The 26,192-nt window shown below is 58.4% G+C and overlaps 13 protein-coding genes across 13 annotated transcripts; 8 read left to right on the top strand and 5 right to left on the bottom strand.

The window, feature by feature from the left end:
• Nucleotides 1-125: 125 nt before the first annotated feature.
• On the top strand, nucleotides 126-2,000 carry CcaverHIS019_0701470 (uncharacterized protein; the record flags this gene model as incomplete). The annotated part of the gene is made up of 7 exons (XM_060603558.1): nucleotides 126-682; nucleotides 721-1,227; nucleotides 1,267-1,369; nucleotides 1,402-1,481; nucleotides 1,512-1,558; nucleotides 1,597-1,720; nucleotides 1,757-2,000. The coding sequence occupies 7 exons, from the start codon at nucleotides 126-128 to the stop codon at nucleotides 1,998-2,000; spliced, it is 1,662 nt and encodes a 553-aa protein (XP_060459840.1).
• Nucleotides 2,001-2,763: 763 nt separating this feature from the next.
• On the top strand, nucleotides 2,764-4,548 carry CcaverHIS019_0701460 (uncharacterized protein; the record flags this gene model as incomplete). The annotated part of the gene is made up of 3 exons (XM_060603557.1): nucleotides 2,764-3,977; nucleotides 4,014-4,208; nucleotides 4,242-4,548. The coding sequence occupies 3 exons, from the start codon at nucleotides 2,764-2,766 to the stop codon at nucleotides 4,546-4,548; spliced, it is 1,716 nt and encodes a 571-aa protein (XP_060459839.1).
• Nucleotides 4,549-5,229: 681 nt separating this feature from the next.
• CcaverHIS019_0701450 (uncharacterized protein) lies at nucleotides 5,230-6,216 on the bottom strand (the record flags this gene model as incomplete). The annotated part of the gene is made up of 3 exons (XM_060603556.1): nucleotides 5,230-5,313; nucleotides 5,349-5,863; nucleotides 5,991-6,216. The coding sequence occupies 3 exons, from the start codon at nucleotides 6,214-6,216 to the stop codon at nucleotides 5,230-5,232; spliced, it is 825 nt and encodes a 274-aa protein (XP_060459838.1).
• Nucleotides 6,217-6,798: 582 nt separating this feature from the next.
• CcaverHIS019_0701440 (uncharacterized protein) lies at nucleotides 6,799-7,322 on the bottom strand (the record flags this gene model as incomplete). Its single annotated transcript, XM_060603554.1, has 3 exons — nucleotides 6,799-6,909; nucleotides 7,065-7,180; nucleotides 7,286-7,322. The coding sequence occupies 3 exons, from the start codon at nucleotides 7,320-7,322 to the stop codon at nucleotides 6,799-6,801; spliced, it is 264 nt and encodes an 87-aa protein (XP_060459837.1).
• A 240-nt stretch (nucleotides 7,323-7,562) lies between these two features.
• CcaverHIS019_0701430 (uncharacterized protein) lies at nucleotides 7,563-8,141 on the top strand (the record flags this gene model as incomplete). Its single annotated transcript, XM_060603553.1, has 2 exons — nucleotides 7,563-7,970; nucleotides 8,025-8,141. The coding sequence occupies 2 exons, from the start codon at nucleotides 7,563-7,565 to the stop codon at nucleotides 8,139-8,141; spliced, it is 525 nt and encodes a 174-aa protein (XP_060459836.1).
• A 142-nt stretch (nucleotides 8,142-8,283) lies between these two features.
• Nucleotides 8,284-9,133, bottom strand: SPC25 (uncharacterized protein; the record flags this gene model as incomplete). The annotated part of the gene is made up of 4 exons (XM_060603552.1): nucleotides 8,284-8,318; nucleotides 8,354-8,533; nucleotides 8,579-8,830; nucleotides 8,863-9,133. The coding sequence occupies 4 exons, from the start codon at nucleotides 9,131-9,133 to the stop codon at nucleotides 8,284-8,286; spliced, it is 738 nt and encodes a 245-aa protein (XP_060459835.1).
• A 375-nt stretch (nucleotides 9,134-9,508) lies between these two features.
• Nucleotides 9,509-10,452, top strand: CcaverHIS019_0701410 (uncharacterized protein; the record flags this gene model as incomplete). The annotated part of the gene is made up of 5 exons (XM_060603551.1): nucleotides 9,509-9,524; nucleotides 9,561-9,645; nucleotides 9,802-10,025; nucleotides 10,064-10,114; nucleotides 10,229-10,452. 5 exons carry the CDS (start codon nucleotides 9,509-9,511, stop codon nucleotides 10,450-10,452), a joined length of 600 nt encoding a protein of 199 aa, XP_060459834.1.
• Nucleotides 10,453-10,710: 258 nt separating this feature from the next.
• On the top strand, nucleotides 10,711-11,975 carry CcaverHIS019_0701400 (uncharacterized protein; the record flags this gene model as incomplete). The annotated part of the gene is made up of 5 exons (XM_060603550.1): nucleotides 10,711-10,737; nucleotides 10,825-11,186; nucleotides 11,227-11,415; nucleotides 11,449-11,790; nucleotides 11,831-11,975. 5 exons carry the CDS (start codon nucleotides 10,711-10,713, stop codon nucleotides 11,973-11,975), a joined length of 1,065 nt encoding a protein of 354 aa, XP_060459833.1.
• A 573-nt stretch (nucleotides 11,976-12,548) lies between these two features.
• SEY1 (uncharacterized protein) lies at nucleotides 12,549-15,243 on the bottom strand (the record flags this gene model as incomplete). Its single annotated transcript, XM_060603549.1, has 6 exons — nucleotides 12,549-13,609; nucleotides 13,645-13,896; nucleotides 13,934-14,348; nucleotides 14,390-14,615; nucleotides 14,650-14,973; nucleotides 15,020-15,243. The coding sequence occupies 6 exons, from the start codon at nucleotides 15,241-15,243 to the stop codon at nucleotides 12,549-12,551; spliced, it is 2,502 nt and encodes an 833-aa protein (XP_060459832.1).
• Nucleotides 15,244-15,955: 712 nt separating this feature from the next.
• COX4 (uncharacterized protein) lies at nucleotides 15,956-16,730 on the bottom strand (the record flags this gene model as incomplete). Its single annotated transcript, XM_060603548.1, has 5 exons — nucleotides 15,956-16,008; nucleotides 16,065-16,176; nucleotides 16,262-16,394; nucleotides 16,531-16,558; nucleotides 16,595-16,730. The coding sequence occupies 5 exons, from the start codon at nucleotides 16,728-16,730 to the stop codon at nucleotides 15,956-15,958; spliced, it is 462 nt and encodes a 153-aa protein (XP_060459831.1).
• A 635-nt stretch (nucleotides 16,731-17,365) lies between these two features.
• Nucleotides 17,366-19,767, top strand: CcaverHIS019_0701370 (uncharacterized protein; the record flags this gene model as incomplete). The annotated part of the gene is made up of 2 exons (XM_060603547.1): nucleotides 17,366-18,811; nucleotides 18,847-19,767. 2 exons carry the CDS (start codon nucleotides 17,366-17,368, stop codon nucleotides 19,765-19,767), a joined length of 2,367 nt encoding a protein of 788 aa, XP_060459830.1.
• A 713-nt stretch (nucleotides 19,768-20,480) lies between these two features.
• Nucleotides 20,481-21,947, top strand: CcaverHIS019_0701360 (uncharacterized protein; the record flags this gene model as incomplete). Its single annotated transcript, XM_060603546.1, has 8 exons — nucleotides 20,481-20,511; nucleotides 20,574-20,674; nucleotides 20,728-20,985; nucleotides 21,149-21,159; nucleotides 21,224-21,359; nucleotides 21,535-21,617; nucleotides 21,800-21,817; nucleotides 21,869-21,947. The coding sequence occupies 8 exons, from the start codon at nucleotides 20,481-20,483 to the stop codon at nucleotides 21,945-21,947; spliced, it is 717 nt and encodes a 238-aa protein (XP_060459829.1).
• Nucleotides 21,948-23,322: 1,375 nt separating this feature from the next.
• On the top strand, nucleotides 23,323-25,630 carry CcaverHIS019_0701350 (uncharacterized protein; the record flags this gene model as incomplete). The annotated part of the gene is made up of 2 exons (XM_060603545.1): nucleotides 23,323-23,713; nucleotides 23,910-25,630. 2 exons carry the CDS (start codon nucleotides 23,323-23,325, stop codon nucleotides 25,628-25,630), a joined length of 2,112 nt encoding a protein of 703 aa, XP_060459828.1.
• Nucleotides 25,631-26,192: the final 562 nt, after the last annotated feature.

Genomic DNA, 26,192 nt, shown 5'->3' with positions numbered 1-26,192 from the left:
AGCCTCGTTCATCCTGCTTTCATCTTCTTCATCTTCCTCTTCCTCTTCCTCCCTCGCCTTCTCTGACACCATATCCCATATCTCTCATCCTTCCTAAACCCCTACTCATTAACAAACTGGCCACCATGCTGACATTTGCCTGGCTGGCTGGCGCCCTGCTGGCACGCTGGGTTATCGCCACATCCACCCCAATCACATTCGACTCATACACACCCCAGCTCTTGTACAAGCCCGACTCGACCAACAACACTGGCCAAGGTCCAAGTTGGAATGCAAGCTTCACCGGCATATCATGGGCCGATCGCCAGGATAAGCGAGGTGGCAAGATAGGTGTGGGGCAGGGATACCACTGGGCATTAGGCACAGTCAACGGACCATCGGTCAGCATCACCTTTTATGGAACAGGCGCCGAGTTCTTTGGGTATTGGGGATACCTCGACAACGGGACTGTTTCGGATGGCGCTGGCGGAGATGGCTTTGGAATGACCTCATTAAGCCTTACTGGAGGGCCAGATGCGCTACAAGACGTTCCGAGCAATGGGACGATGAGTGGCGTTGGCCGCCCCGTCTCGCTGGGCAAATACTCCGACCTCTCGCGTGGGACGTACACTGTGACGATGCACGCCACAGGCGGCATTGTTTCGTTTACTCACGTCGTCATCCAGATGGACGTTGGGGGAAGGTAAGAGGGCAGGAAAGGAGAGGAAGCGCTGAAACCAGCGCATCAGCCGTGACACAGGCGGTCGCCAACCCCTCCATCTACGACCCATACATTGTAAACAGTGACAACTCGCTTGGCATCAACCCCAAGTTTGGCAGATTCATGGGACCACCCGGAGGCAGTACCGTAAACGGAACCACGGGCAGCTGGGCCGGCCAGTCGAGCGACGACAACAAGCGCGTCGGCAGCAAGGTCGCCCAGGAGACTGTACATATCAACCTTGGCGTCGGCAATAACTTCCTCGCCATCAACGGCACTGTCAACACGAACCACGGAATGTTCCGCGTCGAGGTCGATCCTGCCCCATCCGGCCTGCAGAGCCAACAGGAAATGTGGGCCTCGACTTCGTGGCAAGTGCTCGACACGGTGTTATTCGCAACCGGTCTTGACCCGGACACCGAGTACAGCGTGACACTTACAAATGTACAGGGCCAGGATGGCCAGGCGAGCTCCTACAACGTGTGGTTTGACTTGACCTCGCTCACGTTGTGGAAGGTGCCAACAACGTAAGTCTTGCTTGAGTGCCGTGGTCGTGCTGACGGCAGTTCGACAGCCAAGGCGACAGGCATCATTGGCCAAGACCCCGGCACGTTGGATAACGGCAAGAAGAACAGCCCGCCCATTGGGCCTATCGTTGGTGGAGTGGTCGTACGTAGCCAACTGGCCTCGCTGATGCAAAGGGCGGTGTGGCAGTCCTGGTTGGAGCTGGCCTAGCTGCGTGGTACTTCTTCCTGCGCCGCCGCAAGTCTAGCGAGGATAGGTAGGTCTGGTCTGAGCACAGCTCACACAGACTCTTCGAGGGCGAGCCCGTGTCGTACATGTCGACTCCCTATGTCGGTACGTCCAAGGATGGATGGATCTGAGCCCAGCTGCAGGCAGAGAAGACCCGAACGAACCGCCCTCTATGATCGATCCGTATGACGTCCAACCGTATGGCGTCCAGCCGACTTCGCCGACCATGTCGGGAGTAATGTCGCTGTCGGACGGCTCGGCAACCTAGTAAGGCTCCCCCCCCCGCTACCGAGCTGATACTAGCAACACTTCACACCGCGGCTCAGGCGCAGGCCTCATGTGGAACACCCCCATCATCCATCAGGAGCCCCAACACCATCTCGCCACAGATGCGGGCCCGTTCCGCGGGGCTACGCCCATGGGTGAGATGCCGCCGACGTATAACCCGACGTGGAGCGACGGTGGCCGACCTGATGCGCCCAATTGGCCCAGCGGGTTGGACGAAAAGCGCCGCCATTCGGCCGCACAGTCGTCGGTCGCGACTTGAGGGGCTGAGGGGCACCTTGTGGGTGTGATTAGCGAAAATTAAGACGGACGTGGACGACTTGGCCACTATGCGACGATTCCCAGCAGGTATGAACAATTACGTACATGTGTTGCGCGATGAAATGAGTGTTCTGAACATCGTGAGAACAAGACTCGGGAGATGAGCTGTTGTTTTGAGCAGGAATACTGGCATTCGCGGTTTGCGATGAAGGCGTACCTGCGAAAGATTGACTAGTGAAATGCTGTAGTGAGCATGTACAGTAGGATTGGGACTCCGAGAATTCCGGAGGATTCCAACTCGGAAACTGGCGGTGTCCCATGTACCCCTGGATGAAACAGTCTGCAAGGTGCACCCCGCGGTCTGGACTAGCCAACACCGCTTTCAACATCCCGACATCCCGACAAACCCGGCCTATCCTGCGGCACGAGAACGGCCTCTGCGGTACTTACCATAAGCCCACACAGCAACGAGGAGCTACACAGCTGCAACTACCGTACAGTATCTGAATCAACCCCCGCCATGGCTCATGGCCCATGCATCACGACCCATGGCGAAAGCATGTCTTGCGCACATGACTTACCCCCCCTAACCCCTAACCTCGCTTCTGTTGTGTCAAAGACCAGGACCACCAAGGCCGAGCTTGACATCAGCGCTCTGACACGCCTGTTCCCATTAAAACCCCCCGTGTGTCCACATTCTCCCACAGTTTCCTGGTTCTTGTTGTCCACATTCTCCCCCAGTTTCTCGGCTCTTGTTACTCGTCATGCTGGCACTACTAGTGGGAGTTCTCGCTGCCACAACCGCCCTAGCAGCCTCGACGACAATCACGCTCGACTCGTACGCTGCACAACTCGACTACCGCCCCGACTCGACCAACCGGACCAACGCCGGCTCGTCGTGGAACGCATCGTTTACCGGGTTTCCTTGGTCTGAGAGAGTCGGTGGTATCCGCGGTGGTCAAGTCGGTACTGGAGTCGGATACCACTGGATTCGGGGCGACGCGAATCCAAACGCAGTGGTAAACTATGAGTTTTACGGAACCGGCATCCAGTTTTATGGGTACTTTGGTTACCTCGACACTGGCGACGGGAGTGGGAACGCCTCAGACTCAGATTCGGGCTCGGCGACGATTAGTATCGCTGGCAAAAGACAGGCGAACCAGCAAGACGTCGAAACGACGGGGACGTTGGGATCAAAGGCGATTTCGCTGGGCGCATTCAAGGATCTTCCGCTTGGGCGGTATCAGGCGACTTTGCGGCCGACTGCGGGGGTTATTAGTTTCACCCATCTAGTCGTGAACATGGAAGTTGGAGGGAGGGCGGACCAGGTCGCGCAAGCGCTGGCCAACCCCCACACCTTTCATCCCTACGTTTTGAATGCGGATAACTCGCTTTCTCCCGATCCGAAATTCGGCATCTTCAAGGGCGACGATGGCGGGGCGGGTGGGTGGGGAGGCCAACAGAGTAACGATAACCGCCGCGTTGGAACAAAAGGCTTTCGCGATAGTGTCGAGATATCGCTCGGCGTCGGTAACAGTTTCGTCGCCATCAACGGAACGAGTAATATCAACCACGGCATGGTCCGGGTTGTACTCGACCCGGCTCCACCTAATGGTGACCTCGAAACAAATGTATGGGCTTGCACGACGTGGCAAGTCCTCCAGACGACACTATTCGCCGTTGGCCTAGACCCCGACACAGAATACAAGCTCACTGTGTCGAATATGCAGGATCAAGGACAGCAAGACGACAAACTCGCTTGGCTTGACATCACCTCCTTGACGCTCTGGAAAGTACCTACGACAGCCAAGGCCAAGGCGAATAATGTCATTGGCGGGAACCCCGGCTCGAGCTCGAGCTCGAGCAAGCAGAGCGTGCCCCTCGGCGCTATTATTGGCGCTGTCGTTGGCGGCGTCGTCCTCCTCGCTGCTATTGGGTTGGCGATCTGGTTCTTCCGTCGCAAAAAGTCTCAGTCAAAGTAAGTCGCATTAATTTGATTATTATCTAACCCCAGGTCAACCCGCGCCCAGTCGTACCACGACCAAGAGTATGACGCCACGCCCTTTGTCATCGACCGGGAGGATCCCCCCGCGCAGATGCATCCCCAGATGACGCATCTGCACCCTCACGGCACGCTCTCAGGTAGCGACCTGAGGAGTTCGATGAGCACGCACCATATGTCGTGGTCTGACTCGTCGTCAAGTGTTCCGTGAGCCCCAATCCCCACAATAGCTAACTCCAGTGGCGCGTATGCGGGCAGCCTTGCAGGCCTTGCAGCAGGCATGATGCCTCCCGGTGTCAGTAGTCGTGCGCCCGCCAAACTCGGCCCTCAACCAGAGCCAGCTCATCATCTCGCCACGGATGCGGGATCGCTTGGAATCGGAGACGCTACGCCAGTCGGAGAGATGCCGCCAACATTTGACCACTCCTGGGTTGGGTCGACTGCTTCGGGGTCGGTAGGGGCGCCCGAGGGCACGCTCACACCGGGAGGGTCGTTGGCACGCCAGAGCGCGTATTCCGACATGAAGGGCAACTTGATGGCTCTCTAGGGGCTGCGCGACGAGCGACAACCAACAAGGGACAAGGGACAAGCCGGTGTTGCCGGGTCATTAGGAGGGGTCAGTTGGGAATAATGGATATGAACAATGGACAGTGATCATTGGGCTCTGGTAGCGAGGGCGACGACAGGCCCAAGTGAGGAGAGGGCGACGACAGGCCAAGTGAGGAGAGGGCGACGACAGGCCAAGTGAGGAGAGGTCGAGCGGATATCAGGGTCAGAGCCTGGGGAGCCAGCGTGAGACTCTCGTCGACCGTAAATCCCGGACTAAGCTTGACGCGAATTCACGACATGTTTGGCTTTGTGTGCTTTGCAATGGGAAGAACGGGTGCCTCTGCCGCCGCCGGTGATTGTGGAAGCTGGAGTCCCCCAGGACCAACCCCAGACCGAATTCGTCAGGCAGCCCAGTCGTCTAGACGTGTCTCGATTGTGGGTCCGTCACTGCAGCTGCAGGTAGTCGGTTACCACTTGGATCGCTCGTTTGACGCTGCGCTCTCTTGCCTCTGCTAACAAGCATGTTGGTAGTTTATTACCTCGATCCCACCTACTGTCTGTTACACATTGTGTGCGAGCAGATGCGCGGCTTGAGCGACATGCGGTGAGTACCCTTCTTCCCTGACCTTGGCTAACCGCACCACGAGAGCAGTCTACCATCCATCGCATCGCGTCGCGCCTACTTCTGCGGGCCAGACTCCTTCTGCGTCTTGAACCACTCGTTAAACTTCTCCCTACGCTCCGTGGTAACCTGCTTCCAGTGCTGTTGTCAGTATATTCAGAAACCTCCAAACAAACCTCCTTCTCCGCCTCTGGAAGGGTACGCCACCGCTCGGCCGCAATCTTAGCAATGGCCTGGTGTGACTCGATACCAGGCTTGCCCGCAATGTCCGGGTGGTTCTTGAGTTCGGGCTGCAGGCTGCGGAGGTACTCAAAGAAGCTCGAGCTCGGGCGACCGGGGTTTCCGGGACGGTCACGGAGGTCACGATTAAATGCTGCACGGCCGCCTGGGAATTGGAGACGGCGTCCGAGGGCCTTCTCGACGACAGTACGCTCGGCGGGCGTGCGCGCAAAGTACCAGTCACCGTAGGCCTTTTCGAAGGCTTCCTGGTCGACCTTGGCTTGTGCCTTCATGCGCTCGACCTTGGCTGGGTCAGAGACCTGCAGGTCCGACCAGGCCGTGCCGATTGTCCGGCTCAACTGGGTGATGTCGAGCTTGCCCTGCTGACGCAGCGAGTCTCCGTTCTTCTCAAACCACTCCTTGAAGAAGCGGGCGTATGCCGACATTGGGCGCTTGGGCGGGACGTCCTCGGCTGGGGTTAGCGGAGTCTAGCGCAGCGAGGCGAGGCCATGTCTGGAGGGAGAGGGAGGCTTGGGAGGTAGGTCTGAGGGTAGACTTGTAGGGAAGATTGGTATGCTAGGCCTCGAGGCAAGACTAACCAGGGATCGTGGCCTTTGTGAGCTTCTTAGGCTTCTCGGCCTTCTTGGCCTTGGGCTTGGTAGCCTTGGCTGAGGCAGCGTCGCCAGTCTTGGGCGCGTTAAGGCTTCCCTTGGGCCGCCCGCGCTTGGCCGCCTCCAGGAGCACGGGCGACGTGGTGGACAGCGCGCGGACGACGAGCATCTCCCGACGCGCCGGGGCGACGGCGTTGCGCAGGATCGAGAGCATGGTGCAGATGGCGATGTGGATGCGGATGTGGGAGGATTGAGTCCAGTTGATCGATAGCGGCGAGGTCGATGTTTGTTGACCCTCAATATCTGGCGAATGACGTTTGTGTCAACCACGTGGCCATGGCAGCGAGTGGTGTGCAGGTGGGACAGGCCTGTGGCAGGTCGTGCGACCTATCTAACCCGTCTACAGCCTTCGGAAGGAGACACGGAGACGGAGATGGAGATGAAGACAAGATACATCCAAATGTACCGGTGCACGGTGTGTTTGTGTGTCAGCTGTGACTGCCCAAAAACATGCCTGCCCATGGGCCAAAGTTGATCAAAAGGATCACTGATGAGTGGGTCAGACGGGATCAATTTCCATCCTGCTGGGGGGCGCTATTATGATTTGAATATCCGAATGATAGTAGAACAATGTGCTTCAGCTCGTGGCTCGGCCCTCGGCGACCTTTCATGGATGAACAAGATGCAAATACCATGGATGCAGCATGGTGGTCTCGGGCCTCGGACGCCTCCAGATTTGTTGCTCTCCGACTCTCCGAAACCTCCCGCACTAATCCACATGCAATGGTGATACAGTCTACGCCTTTTGCGCCTCTGCGCGCTCGGCGTCCAGCCGTGCCCACGCCTCCTCCTTTTTCCGGGTACGGACCTTGCTCGCCTCGCGGTTGCGTGCCGTGCGGTCGATGCGCTGAGGTCAGCGGTGGTTACCAGTGCAGTGCAATCGTAAACTCGGCCATGCTGGTCGATCCATCTCAACTCTTCAGGCCATGCTGGTCGATCCATATCAACTCTTCAGACCATCCAGCCTGTCGTTTGTCCCGACTTGCTCGCTCTTTAACTCACCTCCTGCCGCAAACACATGTTCAGCGCGAGCTTGTGGGAATTACACGCGCCCAAGAACTTGGGAATCATCCCGCGCGCATGACACTCCTCAATTGCCTCGATGAGCTCTGCGCAGGCTGGCGGTTAGCTCGGACGGGTGGCAGGGGAGAGGAGAAGGAGAGGGAGAGGGAGAGGGAGAGGGAGAGGGAAATGGAGAGGGAGAGGGAGAAGAAGATACGTACCAACCTGGCGATGTGGTACTCCGAGAGGGGCGTGCATGGCGAAAAAGTAGCTGAAATGAACAAGACGGAGAGAGAGAGAGAGATGGAGTTAAAGTCAGGTCCAAGGCCAAGTCGGCTTGTCTCCACCCCGAGGATCCAGGCACGGCGTTGGGTGGCGAAATTGGACGAATGTCGGCGAAGCCTCCACTCTTCCACTCCAGTTACCATTTCTCACGTCTCATCAACAAAAGCTCACACGAAAAGCCCCATACTCGAGCACTTTGCACTTGGACTCACCATGACATCCACATTGGCCCGGACTTTCCTCTCGCGCTCTTTTGTGGCCGCGCGCCAGACACTCGTGCGCGCGCCTCGGCCAGTTGTGCACTCGGCATATGTCACTTCTGGAATCGCCTCGCCGACGAGGTGGTACTCATCCCCTCCGAACCCCGACTCGCCCGTCCTCGGCGCACCTGAGAAGGAGGCAGAGGGCGGGAGTACCGGCAAACAACCTATTGGGAAGATCGAGCCACGCCTCTCGCTCACGTTCACTTGCCAGGCCGGACCGGAGAAGGGTAATCCCGTGTGTGGGCACCGGTCGACGCACGAATTCAAGCGCCACTCGTACGAAAAGGGGGTTGTTCTCATCCAGTGTCCCGAATGTAAGGCGCGGCACTTGATTGCGGACAACTTGGGGTGGTTTAATGTGAGTGGAGCTTGGGAAGGGAGACAACGAATACGGACTCCAGCTAACACGCAGGAAGTCACTGGCGACGGCAAGCATAAGAATGTCGAGGACCTGGTCAAGTCAAAGGGCGAGAAGGTTACGCGTGGTCGTGTCAACTTTGACGGCGACATTGAGTATGCGCCAGAGTAAAAGCGCCAGAGGGGCGGTGCGCGTTAAACGCGCGATGTATTACTTCTCTTCTCTTGCATGACGACATGGTGACATTGTGACATTGTTACATGACAGATTCTAGGCAATAGTGTACAACATGGCGGCCGTGTAACCAAGGTCACTATCGCGCGGCGTGGGCAACAAACGCAGCGCGAACTGATGTCAGCTGGCTTTCTAGACATTGAGCTCACCTCGCCGCACAAACGCGCCAAGGTCCCTGTCGGCGTTGAGCTGCGCCACCAGTTCGCCCGTCGCGATTGGTGGGTCGCACAGTGGTACGGCATACTCGTCCTTGACGTCGAGGACGAAGCAGAACTCGCGGTAGGGCTTGGCCGAGTCGATGAGGGTGAACGTGAACAACAGGCGGCCGTCTGCGGTCAACTCATTGACTCATCTTTAGCTTCCTCGAAACTTACCCGCGACGCCGGCAATCTTCAGCCCAAGCGCACCCTCAAGTATAGCAAGTTGCGTCTCGTCGGCGCCCCCCATGTCGCTCAGTATCTTGACCTGGCGTTCCTTTGTGGCGCGCTCAACCCCGACCTCGCGACGTACTCCCGACAATTCGCCATCCAGCGTCGACCCCTGTTCGCGAAGTTTGTTGAGCTGCGAATGCAACCTTCCAACACTCGCCGTCAGACCGGTGAGGTGGTGACGCTCAGCCTCGATATCTGCATCAGCTTGACACCAACAAGTAACGCACTCTCGAGCATCTCGCGCTCCCTCGCACGCGCATCTTCAATACGCGCCTCGGTATCTTCCTTTTCCGCGTGTAGGTTACGCACGGCGGCGGTGTGTTGCGCCGCGCTCTGCGAGATGGCCTCCTTCTCGCGTAGGACGTACGCGTCGATCGCCTCGGTGAAGGCGACCATCTTGTCTTGGAACGCCTCAAAGCCGAGTTCGAACGCCGGCGCACCAGGCGCGCGGTTGAGGCTCTCCTTGAGCGATAACTTGGGGAAGATTATTGTGGCCATTGTGTTGAGTCGGATGAAGGAAGCGCGATGAATGCATGTTGCAGTTGCAGGCTGGGATGGTTGTTTGGCTCCGGCTGACCACGTGGTAGGACAAAATGAAATAAAGGGGTTGTGGATATTCGTACGGTGGAAGGTTGGAACGCGGGATGCAATGCAGTGACGTCGCGGGATCGTCGCTGCGGCCAAGCCAGCGGCTCATTGAGATTGAGACGACGATGCCTGGAGGCAACCCTTTCATCATTCATCCATCATCATTCATCTCTTTCAACAAGTTTGTCTATCATCAATCAGTCACCTCAGTCACGCAACTCATACATCGGCCTCAACCGAAACAAAGCCCAAGTGTCCCACCTTCCCCAGTCCTAGCCCCAAGCCATGAACTTCTCACCATGTAAGCTTATGTGCCTTTATTGACAGCTAACAGCAGACCAGCCGCCGCCCGACCAGCACGCTGATGAGGACACTGGTTTTGGGCGGAAAGCCAACAAGGGAAAGAAGCCGTGGTTCAGCCGGTGGGTGTTGCGGAGGCAGACTAGACAGCAAAGCAGGACTAACGCGTTCCTTTCCTTTCTGCACCGCCCGCTTCTGATGCACCTTGCTCCATCCTCCATCTGACCTGTCCGCCCGCCTAATGATCAATTGCTCTCACGCCAATTTTGACACACCAGCGACTCGTCATACTCGTCATACCAGGCTGGCGGGTCCACGTCTGACCCAACGGTCCAGGCTCAGGCCTACAGCAACGACGTCGAGTCACAGGCGTACGCGTACGGAAACGGGGGGCATTCGGGGGCTAGTGCCAGCGAGGACCGCGTCAACGCGTGGGAGAGCCGGTTCGGGTGGCGGATCGACATGATGGCTGCGGCGGCGTACCTCGGTGGGCCGCTGTCAGGTGAGCTTGGACAGACTAGTGTTGCAAGCTGACAGCAGCGTTGCTCCTGCTGATCCTCGAGACTCAGAACGACTATGTGCGCTTTCACGGTGAGTCGCGGTGATCCGATCAGTAGCCTGGTTATTGGCAGCCGGACGGAGCGGTGGGCCCGTTTGCTTGCCTCGCATGCTTTCTTGCCTCTATACACCACACGCTAATCCCAGCCTACCAATCCGCCCTCCTCACAACCCCAATCCTCACCTTTATCCTCATCACCAACCTCCTCCTCCCTTTCCCTGCGTTCCTCAAGACGCTGATCGTGTTGGCCGGCGTCGGTGCGGCACTGTATTCCGCATACCGGGCCTACAAGGACGCGCAAGAGGGGCTGAACCGGTACTGGCTTCCCTACATTGGCGAATACGCAGAGCGGTGGGTGAACGAGGAGTAGTAGTTGTAGCTTGAGGATGGATGCGGGGTGTGTTGCGCGCCAGTAGCTGTGGTCGTGACTGTTTCAACCCTGACCTGTACAAGCCAGTGATTGCCACCAATAGAGCCATGTGACACGGACCTCCACCTTGTACCCTCCCTGTATCATACCAGTGCCTGAACTTGGTGTTGCTCTTCTGCCACCTCCAACGACGACCTCTTACACCTTGCTCTTTCCTCTTGACCCGTTTCTCATTACAGTAGTCGAGTCGATGTCAAGATGATCTCCCATATCCGGCGTCTAGGCGTAAGTCCAAACCCTCTCCCTCTTCCGCACAATCTCTTTCTCAACCTCCACCCACCCTCCAAGCCTCCACCAACCGGCTGACCCAAGGCATCCAACACCCGCCGCTCTCTTATGGGAGGCACCGTCCTCTTCCTCCTCCTCCTCCTTTTCATCGTCCAATATAACCGCCCGCTCTGGTCGCCATGGGCCACGTCGTCCAACATCCCAGACATCCGATCGCCATCTGCAGTACCCCCCTCGCGCTTCCCGACCGTCAATGGGGCTAATATTCTCGGTAAACTTCCACAGCCACTCGCCCCAAAGGCCGGAATGCGCGTACCTAATGTCGTGCACTACGTTTATGGGCTCAAGCCAGTACGCAATGGCGAACAGGTGCCCCCTCTGCCGTACTATGCGTACCTTGGGATGAGGAGTGCGTTGGTCAATCTCAAGCCAGACAAGATATACTTGTGAGTTTGATTTGGTTGCCCGCACACCCACTCAACCCAGCCACTACCAGAACGAACCCACCGGCCCGTGGTGGGACCTCATCAAGCCCCACCTGACCCTCATCAAGGTCAAGGCTCCCGACACAATCTATGGCCGCGAAGTAAATCATTTCGCACACAAGGCCGACTTGGTCCGCCTGTGGGTCCTCGAGCGAATGGGTGGCATCTACCTCGACATTGACATGTTCATGTGAGTTGGGTTTTTTATTTCCACTCATCCCAGCGTCCGCGACTTTGACGACCTCCTGTACGCCTCGACAACCATGGGCATGGAGGCCAGTCCCGATTCCCGGCGTACCGAAATGCAGCCTACGGGGTTGTGTAATGGGGTTATTATTGCCGAACCACATGCGCCGTTTATTAAGAATTGGCTCAAGACGTACGTCACGTTTAATGGGGATAATTGGGCTGGACATTCAGTCGACAAACCTTGGGAACTGGCACAGTTGTTCCCAGACCAAATCCAGGTTCTCAATTCAAAGGCCATGTTTTGGCCTCTATGGAGCGGAGACGAGATTAAAATCGTACACACAGAGGATGGGTACGATTGGTCAAAACAGTATTCGTGAGTTTGAGAGAGAGAGAGAGAGCTCATCCATTCCCAGATACCATGCTTGGGAGTCGCTCGCGATGGGTTACCTCTCCAACCTCAATCCCCGCGATATCCGAACAAAGTCGACCAGCTTCCACCGTCTCGTTCGGCCAGCCGTCGGACCAACAGATGAAGAGGTGTACAGCAGGCTCGACTAGCCATGTACAATATGCATATCACAGTTCGCATGAGGACGGCTTCAATCACAGACCGAGGGGATTCTTGAGTTTCAGAACCTGCATTTCCCCAATCTTCAGTGACGGCCGTAACGGCTAGAGGCGAGATATACCTGTGGTGAGGGGGTGGGCTCTGGGAGAGGTTTGTGAGTCAAGTCAGGTGAAGTGAAGAATGGACAAGTGTCAGAATTTGAAGCTGCGGATTGTTGTCGCGCGCGTCGTGGTGAGAACATGGCGGAAGGTTGTACCATCCTGTAGGTACGTGGTGGGTGGGTGGCACCATGGACCAGCCGACTTTGGGGACCGAGAGATTCGTCGCTTCCCGAGGCCATGGGTTCTCGCTCTCCCTTCCAAGCACGCTCACCGGGCTCACCGGGCGCAAACTGGCCGATCGAATCCCTCGCGCTCGCTCTTTCCTCTGGGTGTCAGTGTCGCCTGTCGCCTAATGGACTCTCGTATCTTGCATCACTGCCTCGCACCTGAGCATCAGCACCGCGAACAAACTGTGACCATGTCATGCATTGCTCCCAAACTCTTGACATTATTCGTAATGCTCTACTTCTCCTCGAGCTCGTAATGCTCAAACTGGCCCCGTCTCTCGGGACGGCTGGCGTTGACCCCCGACTCGGCGCGGTGTGGGTGCTCGAGAGTGCGCTGCGGCGCCGGCTCGGCAAATGCCTCGCGCAGCTTCTCGGTTCCTATCCTCTTGACCTCGTTCGCAACCGTGCGCGTGACCTGGAAGATGGGACCGGCGAGGCCGAGCTGGAGGACAAGGTACGCGCTGGCCGCCGCGACGAGGAGCATGGCAAAGTACAGTGGATTGAAGAGAACGGCCATGGCCTCATTCCAGCCCAGGACGACGAGGGCACCATAGATCCACAAGGGGATCTGGGAGACGCTCGATACCATGCTCCGCTTGGCCTCGACGTAGGCCGCGTCCGCCTCGCGCTTGAAGCGCGCTTCGAGCTGCGAGAGGCGGGACGGCTTGACAAGTACAAACGCTGTCTCGGGGTCGAAATTCTCGGGGTCCGAGTCGGTCTCCGTTGCGTCTGGCACTGGCAGCTTTGGCAGAAGCTCCTCGTCCTTCGGCTTGACCTTGGCGAAGAGGGGGAGAAGCGTCAGAGTCTCGTCGCGCGCCGTCTTGAACGCGCCCTCGAGGTCATCCTCAGGACGCCAGACTCGTGGCACACCATGCTCGTCGTACCGGAATCTCTGCTCAAAGTTGTCGCGTAACGTAGAGAGCACGACGGGGTCGGCTGTCTGCTCCTCGAGCTTGTGGTGAAGTGCGAGCCACGAACGCGTCGCCAAGCTTCTGAGCGCGACCTCGTTCTCCTCCTCGGTACAGTCGTAAGCCTTTGCCTTCTTCAGGTACGATTGTTCAGCCGATCTCGTCACGTCGCGGTACGTCGAGAGGACCTTGTCCCACATTGTCGGCGACGGCTTGCTGAGCGCGATCTCGACAGGCTCGTACAGCTGCCTCTTGACGGTGCGCTCGATGCCGTTGACCATCTTCTTGGTCTCGTCGGCACGCGACTTGTCCGCGATCGACTTGAGGCTGTCGTCCAGTAACGCCAGCTCCTGCTCATACTCCCAACCAGAACCCTCGATGGTGCTCTCTGCTTTGTCAGCTTGCCCCGGCAGTGCTGCTCACCCTTCGCGACGGCGAGGAAGGACTTGCGCGCGTCACGCGTACACCGCGAGACGACCTCGGCAAAGTCGTACGAAGGCTCCTTGAGCGCCGCAGTCAAGTCGGTCACAAACATGGCCGACACGGCCTTGTTCGTGTTCTTGAGCTCGCCCAGGTACAGTGGCGACAGGGTTGCGTGCAGGTTCGTCACAAGATCCTGGCGCTTGCGTTGATACACGCCAGGGTGGTAGCGCGAGGCGGCGGCGTCGAAGCTAGCTGCGGCGATTAGCCTCGCTTCAAGTTCACAACTCACTCAAGGCAACATGCAGCCACTCAGACATGAGCTTGCCGAGACCAGCGACAACCTTGCCGCTCTCGATTGGTCTGCGCACTGTCTTGGAGCTGACGTTGAAGAGCTCGGTGACGCCAGCCGCGAGCTCGTCGCAGCGGAACTGCGCCAAGAGCTCCTGCTGCGTCGGCAGATCCAAGTCCTTGTTAGCGAGGACCTGCGCCCAGACGCCCTCCATGTAGTGGTTGAGGCCATCAGCCGGGATGCGCTTGTGGTATGAGGGCTGGAAGACGTAGTCTGGGCGTGTCTTGTCCACGAAACGCCTCCTCAGCTCCACGACGTCTGCCTCAAACTTCTCAGGCTGGTGGATCTTGTGGGGAAGCACGGCGAACGACAGGTCAAAGTATGTGTCGAGCTTGGCGTTCGCCAGGTGAGTCGGCTGAGTGTGAGCATTACCGGGTGGCACGGATGGGATCGCACCTTGGAGAGGCTCTGCCAAATCTCGGCCATCGATTCCTTGAGCGTGTCGGCCAGACTGGTGAGCGTGGTGTAGCCCGAGTGGTCGCGAATCACAAACAGGATGAGGGTCTTCTCCTTGGGGCGGGCCGCAGCCTCCGCGCTTCCTCCAAAGAGACTCAGATTGACCTCAAACACCGTCTTGAGCAGCCCCAGGTTTGCACCCTGGTACAGGCCAATCTGGTGCTCCCTTTAGTTAGCTACGCCTCTTGACGCTCGCTCACCAGATGTTGACAATTAGGACCTCGCTGCTCGCGAGGGAGAAGAGCGCACTCTTGCGCTCAAAGTCCTGGTCCTCTCCGCGCTCTCGACCGTCCGTACCCTCGACGTCCATGACTAAGGCCGCCGAGTACGCCGAAGGACACATCCAGATACCCTTGGTCGTCTGCTGGCGGCGTTTGCTGTCCATGATGTCAAAGGTGGTGCCAAACAGGCGGTTCAGCAGCGTCGACTTGCCGGTCGACTGGGACCCAAACACGGCGACAACATTGTAGTCGAATCCGCTGTTTATCAAATCCCACTTGGTCAAGTACTTGTTCAGGTTCGGACTGTGATGAGTTACGGCCGACGTGGAGGCACAAGTGAGGAACGTACGTGAAGTGTTGAGCCTCGTCAATGATCTGCAGCTGGTCAATCTTGGCAAGTTGCCCGTCCTGCGTGACTGGCGCAGTCACACTCGGAACTGGAGCGGGCACGGTCATATCAGCCCGAACGACAGGGGATGTCGGGGCTGCTGCAGGTGCAGCGGCGGTGGCCGAGGGCGCTTCTGGTAATGGCGTAATGTGGTTTGCCCGAATCGGGTCTGATTCGTGGTTCATGATGTTGTCGAGGAGATTAGAATGCACAGAATGGAATGAGCGGAAGGGACGAAATTGATGTAGAGAAAGAGGTAGAGTCAAAGCGAGAGAGAGGGGGGGAAGGAGATGAGAAGGGGTAAAGAGACGCGCTGTTCCATCCCATCTTGTGTCCATTGCGCGTCATATGTACACAGTTCCGTCCTCCACCGTACGCTCAAGGAGGGCCAAATAATGTACGCACGTGGAAGTCTGGCATTCAAATGTGGAGAGGCCGTGGGCCAGAACAGCGTCAAAGAGCCCTCACCACTCGCTCCAACTGGACGGTTTGGCAAGCTTCAAAGCTGTCAAGTTGAGCGCGTCTTGCTTGCGCACCTTGGTAGATTATGAGATCGTGGGCTCATTCACACACAAACTTTGATCTTGACACTGATCTAGACAAGAATGCACTCTTCAATTCCTCTCGTCCATCGTCCAACCAGCGCCCAGGAACCTGGGACACTCTCCCTGCAACCACTCCGACCCGCCATGTCGACGCCGCTCGACCACATAACGTCAGCGCTACTGCAACCTTGGCGCTCCCCTACTTCCACCCGCGCTCTCCATGCCCTCTCCGCGCTAATCGAACCCGGCCAACAACCACTAGGTCCAAGCTCCCACAACCCTGTAGACATCGTCTGTTGCCAGATGATATTCATTCCGACCCTAACTGCTTCGCCCTCGCAGGACCGTTTTTCTAGTGGTGGTGGGACTCGTAGTCGGCGTTGGGCTCAAAGTTGAGAGTGTAGACTGTGTCATGTTAGTAAAAGCAGCGTGGGACAAAATGTCGAATAGTTGGGACTCACCCGAACCACACTCGGGGCAACGGTGGTTCTTGAGCTCCTTGGTGACGTGGAGCCAGACCGTCTCGTGCGAGTCGGCGGGCGAGCCAGTGCAGCCAACGTGGCGCTCGGGGTACTGTTGCAAGGTGAGCGCGGTTCAAAGAATGACAAGCGGTCCAGCCACCAAGGGAAAGCGGCGGCTGAACTCGGAGATGACGCACGAAGGAGAGAACCTCAATGGGGTTCTGGAGAGTGCCAATGCGGTCCGAGGGGAGCGGGGCCATGTCGAAGACGTCAACGCCCTCGGCCTTGCCGATGAGCTCGAAGCGCTCGATACCAGTAGCCTGCTGGCGGCTGTATGTCAGTTACAGGTCGGAATTCGCAACGCTCGAGCGCATTGACCCGGTCGATCCCGACGAGCGCCAACATTGGGCAAGGCACTCGCCGGGAACAGGTCTACGCGCGCGAAAGGAGTGGATGGTAGACGCACTCGGTGGGGACCTCTCCAGCCTTGACACCTGAAGATCAGCGAGTGTTGAGGCCTCTAGACATACCGTCACCAATGAGCTGAGGGGGACCAGCGCCGGCGCTGCGGAGGGCCGAGGCCGAGAAGGCGCGAGCGACCTGGACCTTGGGGAGGGCAAGGGCGGGGCGGGCGACGGCGCGGAAGGAGCGGAGGAGGGCGACCATGATGGTGGTTGGAATGAGTGGTGAGATGGAGACCAAAGGGCAGGAGGCAGGATCAGAGTGTGGTGGGATTGAGGCTCTTCGAGTGGATGAGCCAAAGGGGAGCTGGGATTGGCGAACTTGGGTTCTGAGTGGCTTAACCTACCTAGCCTACCTCCCACCCAACTTGTAGGCAGCAGAACCGCAGGCAGACGCAGGCCCACCTACCAGTTACCAGCCAGCAGCCAGGTGCAGGACTGATTTCCAGGCACCAAAGTCAGCCAGAGTAATCCTATTGTCCTCACCGGGTGGACCCGTAATTTCAATACCTCCGCTTACCTCCGACAGTGTGGCACTCGCCACGTGAATACGTGAATACGTGAATGACTTGTGCCTGGATCTCTCATTTCCAGCCATTCCATCCACCCCACACTCTGTCGCGTGTCCTCCACAACCAACTCGTAACATTAACATTGGCATTGACACCGTCATCCACCTCATCATCCACATCCACGGCCTCATCATCCGTTTCGTTACACATCACACTCACACTCTGTTGATATCGAAAGCCACGGACACGAGCATGGCTCTCGAGTCACCCTCGCGGCCTTGAGCTTGATAAAAGCTGTGCCTCGACACATCTACCACCTTCCTCCAACATGTCCAACCCTCGCGTCGATCCTCATCCCGACAAGTGGCTCTCTGCACCAAAGGCTCCCAAGTCTGCGACGCAGAGGCCTCTTGTTAGCAGCTCGTTTCGAGTGCACGTAGGCATCGCGACGCCTCCCACAACGACGCGCAAGAGTGCCAACAACTCCGCCACCTTCGCATCCGGCTCAACATCGCGCAAGCGTCCAGTCTCAGAGGTGACGCCAACAGCGCCACTTGCGGATCGTAATATCCAGTCATACTTGACGCCGCCGACGTCGAATACCCAACCTGTCAAGAGGCTGCACACGTCGTCAAAGCTCAAGAACGCCTCGCACCTCCATCAGAGCCCGACGCGTCGAAGTCCCAGATTACAGCGCAATCGCGAATGTGACAGGGAAGATGGGATCCGGGAACGATCTGTGATGTTAGAGGCTTGGAGGGCGTCGGTGCCACCACCCGCTTTGTCACCGGTGAAGAGGTTGCGAGAGGTCGCGTCACCCAGCCCTGCTCCCAGCTTCGAAATCATTGAACCCCCTGCCTCCCTCGGGCCGGCACATGTCCCATCATCTGCCATCGACATCGACAAGAGGTTATCCGGGAAGGATAGCAGGCCGCAGACCGTCTTGCCGTCGCGGGTGGAGACAGGGAGGGACAGTGAAGCGGCTCGTGCTGGGCGCGAATCGGCCCGTTATGAGACCGAGGCCCAGCGCGTGACACAGCGCGACGCCATCCGTGAACGCAAGCGCGTACGCCTCGGACCCGAAGAGGGCGTCGACGAGAACACGCGCGGACGGGTTGTTGACACGAAGCATCGGAGAGCGCTTGGGGACTTCAAGTCCGTTGCGCACCACTCTTCCGAGCGCTCGTCGTCGCCCAGGTCCTCATCTCCCAGTGAACGTACTCCCCTCGCATCCAAGAACGCGAACGCTCTGCGTAGATACTCTTCGGCAGTCGTGGAGTCAGTGTGCGCCAGAGACTCGAAGTGGCCTAAACGGCAGCCCGCACCTCGCACGCCCATCATTCCATCCGCGTTCCCTACCCGCTCCCAAGTCATCCCCTCCGCCTTCCCTGCTCGACTACGTAAAGCGCCAGTTGAGTCCTCCCAGCCTTCCTTCTCAACCAAACCCACTCCCGCATCGACGACTCCTCCGAAGTCGCGCATCGCGCACCACCATGTAACTCCTCCGAAGTCGCGCACACCGCAGAGGAGGGACCAGCTGGAAACCCTGTTTGACTTCCCTCCCGCGCCGCCCCGCCAGCCCGTGTTCAAACCCGTCTCGCCCAAGCCGATCAGCGACTGGCGTCCTGTCGAGATGCAGGCGGAGACTCTCATGACCTGGAGCATGGGTGGTGGAGCGATGACACTTGGCCCAGGGCCCCAGTCAAGCTCTCCAATACTGGACGGGGGACAGCCAGACGATCTACCAGCTCCTGTTGACGAAGACGACGACGTGGTGAGTTAGCTGTTTTGCATCGCAGCTCACACTAGATACCCGAGACCGTCCCATCACAGTTCTTCCCGAATCTCGTTGGCACATCGTCATCACCGGCCAGACCACCACAGGAATCACACCTTCTCTCCTCCCCGCCGGACCCCATCGATGCATTTAATGCCATTGACGAACCTGGCACTCCAGGTGACCATGATGAATGCACACCTGAAGAACCTTCTTCGCCGTCACCACGCCGGACGCGTGGAGGAATGCATCCGCCGTCAAGCCCGCCCCGCATTCCTGCGTCGCCATCGAAGTCGCCCACGAAGCCGCTCGTGCGGCATTCAAAGCAGGACATGGCAAAGCGCCGGAGGGTCATGGACCACGCACTTTTCTCGTCCCTCTCTGAAGCTTCCCAGGCGAAACCAGGGCCGCGCGTCCCATCCTTCCCCCGCCCAACGCAGAACCGGAAGACTCCTCCGCTGTCCAAGTCGCAGAGCCGCAAGACGGGCCCAATGCGCAAGCCGCAAGCGAAGAAGTCTGCGTCGTCCTCCAAGTCGCAGAGCAAGCTTGAGGCGTTCGGTTACTCGAGGTCCAGTGCTCGGGGTACGCGCGAGTTCGATGTCTCCTTCTCCGACGAGGAGGACCTGGACTTTGGAGACGCGGACGAGCGCGACTCGAGCCCTGCCGCTGGTCGGTCGGACTTGGGCGCGGTGCCTTTTGCTCCGCCACACCCCTCTCTCCGGCCCATGGGCGTCCGCGAGCAAGCAAAGCGCGAGTCGGCTGCCATGGAGCGGCATCAGGCGCAACGCGGGTCGCTGAGCAGCAGCGACTGGTCATCGCCCCTCCCAATGATCTCGTCTGCCGTAACGGACGATAGCAGTAGTCAGTCGGACGAGAGGCTCGATGCGCAGGTCAGCGAGTCGACGCGCGCGTGGTGGGATGGCCTGGAGCATGATAAGAGCTCTGATATGTAGAATTGTTGTAGACCGGACGGCGTGATAGCCAGAGCAATATGTAACCGTACGTGTAAGTACGAGGGGAGAGTCTGTCTTGTAGAGACCAGCCCCGTCGGGTTATACGACATGGATGGGGACTGTCTGTGGGCCCACACCGCGTCGTGCTGACATGCTCTGGACAGTGATTGGCAGAGCAGCAGAGGAGCATGATCAAGGTGCCGAGAGGGTTGGCAGCAATGGAGGGAACCAAACGGTTTTCTGCCATTCTCCCTCCCACCAACTCATCCCAACTGCAAAGATTATGCTGACGAGGACGAGTTGACCGAGCCACACAATGCAATGCACAATGCAGAACCAAGACGAATGACCAAGTAAGATGCAGCTGAGCTACCGATGAGCCATGTCATGTTCCAAGCATGTCTGTCCCTGCTGCCAGGATGCGGCTCTCCGGAAATCGGACATCCCCGATCAACTGGACCGATCGGTGCTCCGAAATGACATGACGTGCCGCAGGAACTAGCTAGGTCTGACGGAACTTGGCTACGTCTGATAACTCTTCTCCTTTCGTATCCTCGACGCAGTATATGAAGCTTGTACGCTCGTTCCGTGCGGTCGCCTCGCTCTCCTCGCTCCTCCCGCTCCACCCTCTCAGCCCACCCAGCCCACCCAGCTCTCTCCGCTCTCTCCGCCCACCCAGCTCTCTCCGCCCGCTCCGCTCGCTCTCGACGACCATGTATCACTCCGCGCGCCGTCCGTTCAAGGGTATGTCTTTGTTCTCGCTCGTCTACGAGTTCTTTCTCCCCCCCCCCCCCCGCTGATGACAGAAACCGAGGCGGAGCGTCCGCCGTTCGACCATGAACGGTCGTTTGATATGATGCAGACGCCTGATACGCAATTCAAGGTCGGGCAGGGGCTGAACAAGCTAGTGAGCAGCTGACGACCACTTGAAGAGCAACAACTGTGACCGCTGACAACCAGCCCAACGCACACAAGTTTGCACACGACAACGCTGAATGGCGGGACATTATCCCCGAGTCTCTCGGTTTAGGCGAACGATACAAGCTGCTAGTAACAGCCATAACGCCTCGTCCTGTCGCCTTTGTTTCGTCCATGAGCAAGGAGGGGCACCACAACCTCGCCCCGTTCTCGTACTTTAACATGGTGTCGCATAACCCGCCGACGATCATGGTGTCGATACAGAATAACCCGTCCGGGCGGGACGGGAAGAAAGGTATTGTGAGCAAGAGGTGGGCTGATGCCAGACACCGCGTTTAATATTTTGCAGACTAAAGAGTTTGCCGTTTCGATTATCTCAGAACCGTTCGTAGAGGCGGCAAACTATACAGCTATTGATACGCCGCCGGGGACGGATGAGTGGGCCCTCGCGGGGCTGACAAAGCGCCAGTCTGAGTGAGTTGAACGGCGGCAAGCCGCGCCGTTCAACTGGTCGCTCGTGTCGTGCCGCTGACACCAGCACGATTACACCCCCGTTCGTCGCCGAGTCAGCGTTCTCGATGGAATGCGAGCTGGTCCATTCGCACGAAATCGTCAGTGACGACAAGTCGATCGTGTACACCATGGTGCTTGGGCGCGTCAAGCGGATCCACGCGGTGAGTCTGCTGTTAATCACGCCAGCTTCCCGGGCTCGGTGAACGCGCCCAGACAGCCGTCAGCCGGTGCAGTGGCCATGGACGTTGTCGGCCGTGCCAGCGGTGACTGCTGGGCTGCACTGGACTGGCAGCGTGATCTGCAGAACTGGGACATATGGACATGACTAAGACCCAGAAAGAGTTTATCTTTGACCCAAAGGACAAGTATCGGGTTTTGCCAGAGGCCCTGATGCCCGTGGCGCGTCTTGGAGGCTTAACGTGAGTGGTGTGTGATGATGCGCTCTAGTTCCGCCTCATGTCGGGCCCGGGATACCAAGATGAGCCTTTTCGAATGTGTGAATGCCCATTTCGAACGGCCATCACTCGGGTAGATGTCGCGTAAACTAGACCAACCTGAATCGCAGCGACCTGACCTGAACGTTACAGCCGCTGACAGATAGCTTTGCGCGTGTGGTCCAGTAGGTTTGCCGGAGTTTGCCGCAGCCAGATGGGAGATGGGCTGACGACAGGGGATACGACCTGGCGCGTCCACGTTGGGAAGAGGTCAAGGATACTGACGAGGCCAAGGATGCAATGGGCAGGCTCTAATCTGTTCCTAGTAATGCATTAAAGTTGCCCGGCAAGGTCGGCTACTATAGCCTATATCCATGTCGACATTTTTATACCGTTGATTGGTTGGGTGATCGGCCTACGAGCTACGAGCTACGAGCTACGACATGAAAGTTGAGCGCTGCATAATAATAATGTATCGGGGGACTTGTGTGTGGGGTTGCGGAGGCGGCCCCGCAACCCCGACCACTCCCCCAGGCCAGCTGTCATGGAGATTATCGAATGTTTTTCTTGCAGATACCAATGTCAGGCAGTCTGTGCACGCCGTCGGAGACACGCCGTCGGAGCGGGTGGGAGGGGTCCGAGTGTGGAACGTGTGCTCAGTGCACAGGGCACGCAATGGGGCGTGCAGAGTCAGTCAAGCGCACAGGCTCGCGATGGGGGCTGGTGGAGATGGGTCAATCGACGTCGAAGAATGGGATGGTGTGGTGCTGGGGCAGAGCAAGGCTACCTCGCTCGATGCGAGGATTGGAGTGGGCGGCGAGGTGGTGTCGATGAACTGATTGGGTTCGGCTCGGCCATGTGCGCGAGATGGCTATTAGGGATTGAGGGGGGAGGGGGTAAAGTGCGGGGCCTAGGGTGGTTGGAGCGCTTTAAAGCCGGCTGGGTATGGGAATGACAAGGGGGGCGGGGAAGAGTACGGCATCAAAGCCAGGTACCGCGGCATTCCATCACTTGACTTTGTTACGACTGATGTTGGGGCCAGGAGTTTCAAGCGGGGTTAAAGCGGTGTGCGGGGGTGGGAGAGGGAACCGGTTGATCCGGGGTAGGACCTGTTGGGTTTGAATAGCCGAACTAGTAGGTGTACAGTACAGTCTCTTGTTGATTGTCATTACCATTTGGCATCATCCCTCTTTGACTCTCCTGCGTTGCGTTGCATTGCATTACCTTACTCCCTACATTCCGAGACTATCTATTCCCTGTAGCCACAAACAAATCAGACTGGTATCTTACCTTGCCTCCTCCTCCTCCCCCTCCTCCTCCGTCCTGCCGTCGCGCTACGGTGCGCCCGACTCTCCGTCCGCATTGGGCGCCGCGTCTCAATTCCAATCCCCGTACTTCCGACCATACCATATATCTTGAGACAGGTCACTCTCAAATCATGACCCCCACAACTGCCTTTCGTTTGCGTCCTCTTCTCTCTTCTGGCTCTCATCCTCTTCGTGTTCGTGTACCGTTCACCCATCCCCTAGTCCGTGGTCCCTCGTCAACCTACCCATACCTTCCTCACCGATCAAACTCATCGATTCCGAGGACACCTCTCGACCCTTACGGTATACAAGATCAAACCCAATCAAGCCTCACCCCCCTCCTCAACCCCTTCCTGCGCAACCTCCGTCGAGAACCGCACTTTATGTATTTCCCCGAGCAGCGTCACCTCCAGGACGATGTCCACAAGGAGTCTCTCCAGAACCCCGAGGAGTTCTGGATGCACCAGGCCGACCAGCTGTACTGGCACAAGCGGCCCGAGCGCGCCATCAAGATGGGCAAGCGCAACCTCAAGAGCGGTAAGAGCCACACCACCTGGGAGTGGTTTCCCGGAGGCGAGATCAGCACCTGCTACAACGCCGTTGACCGTCACGTCGTTGCCGGTCGCGGCAACTGGCCTGCCATTCACTACGACTCGCCAGTCACCCGCACCAAGCGCACCATCACCTACGCCAACCTCCTCGAGGACGTAGAGGTGACCGCTGGCTTCCTCCGCGAGCAGGGTGTCAAGAAGGGCGATGTTGTCCTCGTCTACAGTGAGTTTGAACCTTGTCTCCCCCACTTGTGTGATGGAGATGAGATGGTCACCCGATGCTCGGGGTTTAGGTGGCTTAGGTGAACTCGATGGGATCTTCAAGATGGTCAGGCACAGTCACCCCAAATGAACTGTGTCGGGTCCCCGCACATCTCCATCACTCCTCCGCACTTTAAAAAACAATGCTGACAACCCAGTGCCTCAGATCCCGGCCGCCATCACCGCCATCCTGGCTGCCAACCGCCTCGGCGCCACTCACTGCGTCGTCTTTGGTGGCTTCTCCGGCCCGGCCCTTGGTCAGCGCATCGACGCCGTCAAGCCCGACGTCATCCTCACCGCCTCGTGTGGTATCGATGGCAACAAGCCCGCCATCCCCTACGGCCCCCTGGTTCACGATGGTATCAAGGAGGCCACCCACAAGCCTAAGCGTGTCATCATCTACCAGCGCACGCAGGCTCCTTGGGTCATTGACGAGGCCCGTGGCGAGCGCAGCTGGCAGGACCTCTGGTACAGCGCCAAGGCTCGCGGCGTCCGCGCAGAAGCCGTCCCTGTCGCCTCGACCGACCCCGTCTACATCTCGCACACTTCGGGCACTACTGGTGCGCCCAAGGGTGTTGTGCGTGACTCGGGTGGCCACGCTGTCGGCCTTCACCTCTCGATTGCCATGGTGTTCGGTGTCCCCGGTCCTGGCGGATGCGTCTTTTCGGCCTCGGACATTGGATGGGTCCTTGGTCACGCGTTTATCATGATGTCGCCCCTTTTGGCTGGTGCCGCGACTGTCCTTTACGAGGGCAAGCCTGTTGGCACCCCCGATGCGTCCGCCTTCTGGCGCATCATTGAGGAGTACCAGGTCACCATGCTTTACTGCGCTCCCACAGCCCTCCGCGCCATCAAGCGCGACGACCCTGACGCCCGCTTCATCTCCAAGTACGGCGACCGTGGGGGTCTCCGCTCCCTCAAGGGTCTTTTCCTTGCCGGCGAGCGCTCCGAGCCTTCGATCATTGTCGAGTACCAGGAGTTCCTCAACCAGTACGCCTCCCCTGGTGCTCAGGTCATCGACAACTGGTGGTCGACCGAGGTCGGCTCGCCCATCACGTCGCGCACCCTCATGCCCCACGCCGGCTTTGACCGTACCACCAAGATCGACAACCACCCTCCCGCCCTGCTCAAGCCCGGTTCGGCTGGCAAGGCCATGCCTGGTTACAACATCAAGGTTGTCGACGATGATGGCAAGCCCGTTAACGCCGGTGAGATGGGTAACATTGTCCTCGGCCTTCCCCTCCCTCCCACCGCCTTCCGCTCTCTCTGGCAGGACGACGAGCGCTTCTACAAGGGTTACCTTGAGCGCTTCGGTGGCGAGCTCATGGACACTGGTGACGCGGGTTACATTGACAAGGACGGCTACGTTCACGTCATGGCGCGCAACGACGACGTCCTCAACGTCTCGGCTCACCGTCTGTCCTCTGCTGCGATCGAGCAGGCCCTGGCCTCGCACCCCTTGGTTGCCGAGGGCTGTGTTGTCGCGATTCCCGACGCGCTCAAGGGCGAGCTTCCGTTCGCCTTTGTGACCCTCGCCGTTCCCGATCACCCGACTAGCGCGATCCCCGACGAGGCTCTCCAGAAGGAGCTGCAGGGTCTGGTCCGTTCGGGAGTGGGTGCGATCGCCTCGCTTGGCGGTGTCATCCAGGGCTCGGGCATGATCCCCAAGACGCGTTCCGGCAAGACTCTCCGTCGTGTCCTTCGCGAGCTGCTTGCCAACGCTGCCGAGGGTGAATTTGACGCTGCGGTCACCGTCCCCTCGACGGTCGAGGACGCCGCCGCCGTCGAGGTTGCGCGCGAGAAGATCCGCGAGTACTTCAAGGTCAAGGGTGGGGCGCACAAGGCCGTCCACACCCGCACCCCGCGCGCGCGTCTGTAAGCAGATTGGACAATGGGGAGGAGGCCGCATAGTGGGTTAAATCATAGAGGGCGCGGGAAGCCCCGGTCCCAGCTGGCTAGCGGCTGGTGGTCGGGCCCGGCGGGTCTTGTAAACGGATAAAAGCTATTACTATAGCCAGCTAGCTTGTTCAGAAGTTGTCACATCATGGATTGATTTGGACGCAAAGGCGGGGGGGGGGGGGGGGGGTGGGGGTCGAGTGGTAGGAGGGGAGGGGGGGGTTGAGGTTGGGGTTGGGGTTGGGGCTGGTTTGTGGCTGGCATGGCTCGCCAGTCCTGTTCCAGTACTCAACGTCTCCGTGGTCAGCACGATCGCCCAGAACATGTATACTGGACAACGCCACATGGCAGCACGACACTGGCATGGCAGGCGATTGCTGCGACTGCAAGCTAGCCGGCATCTAGATCTGCATGGCCGACCGACTAGAAGTACACACCCGTGGCAAGACATTAGCCAGGCTGGAATGTGGTGGCCTGCCTGGCTGGATCTGGACAAGGTACTGGGCGTGGCAGATTCGGCTTGTCTGCATAGTTTATCGTATGGT

Source organism: Cutaneotrichosporon cavernicola (genome assembly GCF_030864355.1).
Source record: "Cutaneotrichosporon cavernicola HIS019 DNA, chromosome: 7a".
NCBI classification, from domain to species: domain Eukaryota; kingdom Fungi; phylum Basidiomycota; class Tremellomycetes; order Trichosporonales; family Trichosporonaceae; genus Cutaneotrichosporon; species Cutaneotrichosporon cavernicola.
Note: the sequence above shows the minus strand (reverse complement) of the source record. Positions and strands in the feature narration are given on the sequence as shown.